The 8,560-nt window shown below is 39.3% G+C and overlaps 1 protein-coding gene across 1 annotated transcript in view; it reads left to right on the forward strand.

Moving 5' to 3' along the window:
- The window catches only part of LOC103781194 (chromosome unknown open reading frame, human C3orf52), a 6,444-nt gene extending 1,848 nt beyond the window's left edge, over positions 1-4,596 (forward strand). Inside the window, 5 exon segments of the mRNA XM_008948896.1 lie at positions 673-796; positions 1,351-1,484; positions 2,390-2,460; positions 4,319-4,544; positions 4,546-4,596. Coding sequence (XP_008947144.1) covers positions 673-796; positions 1,351-1,484; positions 2,390-2,460; positions 4,319-4,544; positions 4,546-4,596 — 606 coding nt within the window.
- Positions 4,597-8,560: the final 3,964 nt, after the last annotated feature.

Raw genomic sequence — 8,560 nt, forward strand, 5'->3', positions numbered from 1 at the left:
TGTGCCCCCACTCCTGGAAAAATGACTCCTGTAAGATCTTTCTGTGGGTGTCTGTTTTCTCTGCCTGTTCATCTGCCACCTTCAAAAGCTTCAAGCCAGCTGGTGGATCTCACTTAAATACACTGAAAGACTTTCTATTATGCTGTGTTCTTAGAAAGTTCAAAAAGTAAAAGAAGGTAACCTGGGTGAATGCCTCCAGCCAACAGTGCAGATGGATATAATCAATGTTTCAAAGGTGAATGACTCTGGAAATTCATCCATAGATACCTTTTGGATTAGGAGAGATGGTAAATATTAACAGGGCAGCTTATGGAACATGCAAATCAAATTAATGTAGTTTAAAAAAAAAAAAAAAAAAGTTGTGGAAGCACTTCTGTAGTACCTTTGGTTTATAAGCAATTCAGGAGTTGGAAGTTCTGCACAAATGCAGGATGGTTCACCTCTCTTTCAAGTAGTAGCCTGCCTGCCAAGTATCCTTTGTCTTCTGCAGGTCTATGTTCCCACCTGCAGCAGCAGTTGAGGGTGGGAAGCCCTGCTAACAGCACTGCCTACCAATGAGACTCTCCCATCCACGTGGGGTTTTTGTTTCTAAATGTGACAGTAGAAATAAGTTTCAGTACTTTTTTTTCCTGCTTTATTTCATAATCAGTATACCCGTTCCTTTTATAACAGGAGAGAGATAACTGGAAATCCTGCAAGAATGTAGTTTTCTGGAAGTGTAAACTGTGGATGGTTATAACTACAATTTTTCTAGTATTCTTCCTGGTCATTCTCATCAGCCTAATTCTTTATTCCAGTAAGTACCTCACTCAAAGTTTGTCCTCTAAACCAAATGTATAATATGTACAATCTAATATAATACAGACTAAACTGCAGCTTCCTTTAAACAACTCCTGTAAACTGCTGAAGGGACTGGGATGCTGTCTGCAGAGGGTGGTGTACTGAGCAGTGGATGTGGATGCTTTTACTTTAGCTGACAGCAGGCAACTTGTATGCTAATCAGATGGCAATTCCAGCTCATAGCTAAGGCAGAAAATGTTATGAGAACAGTCAGGAATGAAGACTGAAATGACGCTTGTAACATTGCAACAAGTGCCATAGATCACTTCCATCCTCCTGTGTGGAGTCAGTGCCTGTCAGCCTCCTAAAGCACCTGACGTTTGCTAATGATTGACCTCTATGTGCTGCCACTCTTCTTCAGATGGCTTGTCCTTCCTTTCTGTCACTCCTAGTCAGTGACTGCCTAGGGGATTTGCGAGAACGCCATCCTCAAGAAAGCCAGGAGGGTGTTTTTTTAATAATTCTGATAATGAACTTTTTCCTCCCCTTTCCACCTCCTTTGATTATTAGGTGTTTACACAGATGAAGATGACTATTGGGATCCTGATGCACTACTAAGTAGTGGAATTTGTCACAATTTTTCAGGAACACTGGAGCTAATGTGTGGTCTCCCACATCTTTTCTCTGAAGAAATTACTAAGAGGGTATGTGTTGATGCATTCCTCGGCAAAGCTGATTCTACTTGCAATATGGATTCAATGTCATACCTTTTAAGAAGCTTCTGTTTCTCTGTGTAGCAACTCAGTCATTTGCAAGTCCACAAAAAAAATCCAAGCTATACTTTTTCTAGTATACTTTAAGGTCCTGATCTTGAAATGTAATTGTCTGATTTTAAGCCCACAAGCAGTTGATTACTGATTACAAAAAAAAAAAAAAAAAACAAAAAAACCCAAACATACCCACAGATTTATGTTTTTTTTCTATGCATGTCAGCAATGGTTGAGACATAGTCTTCATCTTTTTCATAGAATCATTGAACAATTTAGGTTAGGAGAGGCCTGTGAAGGTCATCTAAACCCAATGCTGGTTAAAAATCTTGTGTATTGCATTCTCCTGTAGGAACCTGATGACAGCCAGTGTTTATATCTGCCATTTCCACTGACCCATCACAGCTCTGAGTTACAGATGAAATGAGCTCAGCAGGCATGGCAGTGCTGAGTTAGATTTACTCTGGAAAGGGAGTCTCAGTAGAGACACCCTTCCCTCTACCAAGTAAGAGCAGAAGGGCTTTTTGGTACTAATAAAAAGCCAAGCCAAACAACTAAATTGTACTTGGCAAGAGGAGCACGTACTTTTAGTTCACCCTGAATGCCTCTACTGTGTTAAGGTAATATAGTAATCACTCAAACATACAGATTAACTTGTCTGTCAAGCTTAAAGGGCTTGTGTACCTTTTCCAGGGCAGATATTTGCTGATATTTGATCTTCAGAATCTGTGTTTATGCCCCTTAAAGCATCTTGTAAAAATGATTCGCTGTACTTTGTTTTATGGGGAAAAAGAGAATGAATGGAATTATTTTTTTTTCCTCTTTACCTTTTTCTCTCCAAGTTAACAGATGTCTACAGTTCATCTCCAGCACTAGGACGCTACTTTAGGTCAGCTCAGGTGGTTCATTTCAGGTAAGGAATTTCTGTCACCAAAATTATCTTAGAATTCCAGGCTTTGATGAGACATACATGAAAAAAAAATTTGCACAACATTTAAATCTGCAAAAAACAGGTTGTTTGGGGAAAGTTACATATACAGGTAGTGAAAACCAGTAGAAGTATCCTCTGATGTAAATGGCAAGGGCTGCCAATAATATATGACAGTAATATTTTGTTGCTGTCAAGTATCATGTCTGTTGGTTTTGGTTCCAAGTGTAGTCCCTAATAAACATATTCAAGGATATATGTTAAAAGGAAAATGAGCTGCTAGAACCACTTCAGACTGACACTGCTTAAATAGCTTTAAATAAATAAAACTGGACTCATGGGGAGGGGAGAACTGTTTTGTTTTCAAAAGAGCTAAAGGCAACAAGGACGTAAAAGTCATGATAGCCAAAACAGTAATATTGCATTGCTGGTTTGTTTGGACCACTTTTCCCCCCTCACCTTATTTTGGACAACAGGAGCAAATCACAAAGCAGCAGGATGTTGACAGACTAGTGGAACAGGAGCAGGCACAGAAGGTGGTAGAGAGGAACCAGGCTAGCCTGGCAGAGAGGTACTTACAGATGAAGGAGGAGCTCAGCCACCAAAGGCTGGTGGAGCAGGAGGAGTAACAGTGGGGGGAAGAAGGGGAAAAGCATCCAGGCCTGGATGCCGAAGCATGCTTGCAGAGGCAACAGAAAGCTGTGAGCTGGAGCATAGGGGGAATCTTACTTTCAGCAGAAACTGTCACTGGAGGAAGGCTAAGGAGTGTACTGTGTTTGAGACTGTAAAGTTTTAATCTATGAGGATATCACAGATATACAATAGGACGGAGGCTGAGCGCAGAGGGAAAAGCAAGTTGGGAAGGATCAGCTTGCAGCATGGTCCTGCTATGGGAAAACAGCAGAAAGAAAAAGCAAGACAGTCAGAGAATGTCCCCAAGGACTTCTGAAAAAGCACTATTACAAAAGCAATTTGAAAGAGGAGGAAATCAAGGGAAGTAGATTTGCAAAGTCCCAAGGCCTTTGAGAGACCAAGGAGGCAGGAAGAGCCCTCCTTCACAGGGCTGTGGCAAGAGGCAGTCCTGGAGGGGCTTTGGGGAATGTGCTCTCCTGCACTGCCAGCCTTGGGCATGCTGGCTCTGACGAGTAAGCTCTAGCTCCTTGGTCTTCCAGGCAAAGATTATGATTTAGGCAGTCAAGTACAAAGCTGTAGTTCCGCATATGCACTGTGACTAGCTGACCACACTGTTTCTCTGTGTGTGTCTCTGCCTCGTTGTCTCTCTGTGTCTCCTTTTCTTTTCCCTGTCCAACTACTTTTTTTGTGTTTTTAACTCTGAGCACAAAATGTAACAAATTATAGTCAGTGGATTCAGTAGACCACGAGCAATAAAATCATCAAAGACCAGTGATTTGTGTAATCCACTCCAGAGCCAAGTGGAGCCCAGCTGGGTGGCCCCAGGTACTGCTAGCAGGAGAACAAGTCTTTCTGCAGGTTTTCAGCTAACCTATGCATGAGATAGCACAGCACCTCTTATCATCACGTATTCGTGAAGCATGAGTGCTGGAAACTTCACCCCATAAGAACACATGCCCAATTAACCTTTGTGCATTTGAAAACGTCTCAAGTTGGCCTCAGGTATGTGCCCAGTTTCTGCTGATGTCAAGAGGTGTTCTGAGAAGGGAAGGGGAAGAGGAGGAAAGTGAAACCTTCAATGGCAGCTTTCTTTAGAGCACATTTAATAAAACTCCATGGCAATCCTGATACGAAAAGTCAATCTTCTCAAGAAAGAAAAGATCCAACAGGGACGTGAAGACAAACGTACTTGCTTCTTTTTGTTTTTCAGTAATGAAAGCTCCACTGTATTTTATCAGCTAGAATTTGTTCTACCACCACCAACGGAGGGGTTCATGGAAAACATCATGAACCCAGATTTTTTAAGGAACATTTTACGCCAAAATATTTATGATGAAGATGATACTTTTAATCCTGGGACATCTGAATGTGACAGGTTAAAGCTTGATCCGACTTCTCTCACATTAACATGTAAGTGCTGCCTATTAGAGAGACTGTTTCTTTACAAAGAGCAGAAGTATTTACTTGAAAGGAGAGGAATCTTTCTGAAAAAATGGTGAGATTTGTTAGTAAACATAGTTTGAACATCAGTATTAAGAACATGGTAAAATATCCAGTTTTCAAGAACGTCTTGCTGCATTTTGTTTATAACCTAGGATTCAGTGTTGGATCCACTGATGAGGAAGGGAATAGTGATGAGACTAGTTAGCTATAAACTCCAACCAAACTTTTCAGATATCCTTTTGTGCTTTATGCACACAAATGAAATCTGCTCATATGTGTGTGTACCATAGTAGGGAAACAAATAATTTAAAATGTTTATCCTCATTGCATATTCATATTTGAATACTTATAAAACTAATTTTAATCCAACTAAAGCAGGATAAGTCATTTAGGAGTTAACTTATGATTTATTTATACAGTCAATGGTGAAAAGGCCTCCTGATTTTTTTGTCTTTCCAGAGTTTTTTGGGAAAACTTATTCACAGAGACACCTTTTAAAGGAACCAAATGCTCATTTTCTCAGTTTTTTTTTTTTTCAGGTAGTGATTCCAATTCTAACGAATTTAGATTTGGCTTGATTGAAATGTCAGCATAAAATGTAAGCTTTGCAGTTTTAGTGAAAGGAATGCATGGAGTTGCTTCCCCCCACCTCCAGTTTACTGAACCACACCTGTGTACTCTCTGAACAATTGCAGGATAACATATCACTATACAGAGTAGATAAGTAAGATTTGTAATTAACTCATGTGATTTTTTTTTCCTCAGTACTCTAATCAAGGGACAAAAACAACAAGTCATGAGTTCAAATTCTCAGTATCATTTTGTTCCTTATATATTGACAGCATTCATAGAAAATGTAATCTAAAAATGACAGGAAAGATTATGTTGGAATATCTAATGTTTCATTTTAATGTTAATAACGTACTGTTTTAACTTTCAGAGATGGAATGACTCTTCATCTTCATCTCACTGTCTAGAAGAGATGGGCTTCTCCTATTGATTAGTAATCTCAGGGTAGGGAGCTTAGTAGAAAGCTTCTAAAGATGTTGTCCTGTAAATACTGTCTGTGATGCAATATTGTAAATGTAAAATGTGGTATATTTATAACAGTGTTGTACTCCTATAACATCACTACCTCCTTTCTTTATTGTCCTGATATCTCAATAGCCCAATTAACTCTTATGAAAATCATGTGTCTTGTCTGATGCATGCTCCATTGACTTTGAAACCTCTGCTTTGTCTTGTCTTACAAGTAAATCTGTATTCCCAGAATGATCTTTAAAAGCAGTCTTGCACAAGGCTCCTCTCTTCTTCTCTTGGCTTGTCCAAAATTATCTGCACAGCTCCATCCTTGCTCATTTTCAACCAAACTCATGTCTGTTACATAATTTTTTCCCTGATAACTTCATATGCCATATTTTTGCATTGTTCTTGTCTCATAAAACAGTCTGAAAAATTAAATATCCTCTCTATTTTCTCCAATTACTTGTAAAACCTTTGCACTAGCTTCTTAAGTAAGCTTCTATTCTCATCAATCCCTTGTTCATCCCACAGTCTTCCTGGATGAGGTGGTATCTGCTCTGTTTTTCTCCTCCATAATGTGAAATAGAAATGAAGGAAGAAATATGTCTTGTTCACTAATAGACCTGAATGCTACAGGAATCTTTCAAAGCTCAAATTAGCTGTTAAAAATTATCTAATGGTGCTAGTGAATAGACAGCTATTTGACCTGTGTTTGTAAATTCAAAGAGAAACTATTCCATACCCTTAATTACAGTCCCTGTCCCAGCAGCGTGGATAAAAATGAGCAGATGCAAGATATTTGCCTTAATAAGGCAGCAAATAGTTCTTGTTGACAAAAGGTCAAATGAGGTGGACCAATGCCAAGAAGATGGTGAAGCAGATTATGTAGGCCAGCATGGTGTGGAAGTTATAGCCAGTGGCTGGCTATAATGTTAAAAATTAAGTGTTAAGTTTACACAGAAGAGAATGGCTTCACTACCATGTGAGTGAAGTAAAGCTTCTTGTAATATATTTATAGCCATTATAAATGTTGATACTGTTGGATAGACTCATTTATTTCAAGAAACATTTTGTATAGTGGGAAATATAAGAAACTGTTTCTCTTTCTTTTATTAATAGTTTATTTAAGGAGTAATATGACAATTTTACTGTGCATTAAATTATTTATTTTTACTCTTGAAGTGATTGTTTTCATTCTTCAGCTCCAGTCTTTCACTTGTGTGGGATGGAAAATAACCACTGGAATTCTAAATGCTGAGAGCTGTACAAAGGATCTGACACAGCCGTACACTCAAACCTGTATTTGTTGTTGCTTGTATTTTAACTAAGCTTGGGAAACAGCCTGCATCAAATCAGTAGTTCACATGGCTTTCATATTTGTAGCTAATTCTGACATCATCTTGATTTGTAAGATGTAGCACTGGCTGCAAAAACCATAATTTCTCTTGATGCAATGCTCTATGCAGTCTACAACTAGATGAAATGTTCCTTCTGATTCTTACATTGGGGAACAGTAAAATTAATGGTTTATATGACTTGTCCCAAAAGCAGCAGGCCCTGAAAATAACAGCAGCAAAGAAATAATTTGCCTTTGAGATACCATTTGGTCTTATTGCTCTCGATGAGAAGACTGCACCTGCCCTTGAACACTTCCTAATTCTTAGAACTGAAACATAATATTATGCTTCTTTGTGGTGAGACACCTACATGCATTAAGAATGAACAGAAAAAAGGACCCAAGCATTCATTTTTCTTTAGCCCTCCTCTTCTACCCCAGTACCTTTACCCCAGCAATTCACAGGAAAGAAGGTGGAGTTGTATCATGATGTTGTGACATTTGACAGAAAATGTTCGACTTGACAGTCTACCTCCAGTCAAACTTTGAACTCTTATTGAAGGAAATGTCAAAAAAAAAAAGACAACAAGTGGTTTTTGGTTTTATATCTTTGAGGTAAATTGACCATATAATAGAAAATAATCAAGTGAATTAATTATGACCTCATCCATTAGGGACAGAGCAACGTGAAAACACATTATTTCATCAAGTTAGATATTTTGTGAGAATGCTTGATGTTAATTTTAATGGGAGGAGTGCGGGTAATACTTTGACAAATGAGATGCTGTTTGTTAAAAAGGAAGAGAAAAGATAGTTCTGGTAATTGAGCTTGTGGAGTGCACAGCCAGCCCTGTAAAAAGCCAAGGTAGATAGGTATCTGTGCAGCCACAGCAGCCAGCACCAATCTGGGGCAGATTCATCTGCCTGTCACTGCAGTGGTACCTGCAGATTGCTGCCTGCACCACGTTAGCAGTGTGTCTGTCCACTGCTGTGTGCAGCCATGCACCCCAGGACTGCCACCAGTGCCAAAACTGCAGGTGTGAACCACAAAGGTGCTACACCCTAAAGCCCTGGCTGAAGCCAGCAACCGCATACACAGGGAGATTTAAAATCAGGAGCCGATTCAACTCTTCAACATTTTCTTACAAATTGTTTTATTACAAAAATTAAGAGAAGGAAAAAAAGCCTCCATGCTTAAGCACAAACACAGGCACATAATCACTTTATGAGCTCTGGTCAACAGTTGAATAACCCTTTTCAGTCCTCTGTACATGTCCAGGAGTGCTGCCTGCAGAGGGGTGAGGGGCTATGAAGAGGTTCTGTTCTGGCATCGCAGAGGGCCAAGCCCGAGTCTCCAGCAGGAGCAAGAGGGAAGCGTTGTGTTGTGGAGGCAACACACAGGAGTCCTCTGCTCAGAGGAGGGCAGGTATTGCCTGTGCAGCATTGATTTCCATACACTTCGTAGTGGCTACAAGTTTTGGTTTACGTGCAGTTTGTTCCTTTTTTTTCTTATTGAATTCTAACTTTGTTAAGACCTCACTCTAGATGAGTAGTATTATGTCAAAAGGTAGGGGACAGTTTGAGAAATTAGTTATTTATTGAAATTATACTTTCTCTGGCCTGCTTGATATATATAACCTTATACAAACT

This window comes from Merops nubicus, unplaced genomic scaffold, assembly GCF_000691845.1.
Source record: "Merops nubicus isolate BGI_N331 unplaced genomic scaffold, ASM69184v1 scaffold461, whole genome shotgun sequence".
NCBI classification, from domain to species: domain Eukaryota; kingdom Metazoa; phylum Chordata; class Aves; order Coraciiformes; family Meropidae; genus Merops; species Merops nubicus.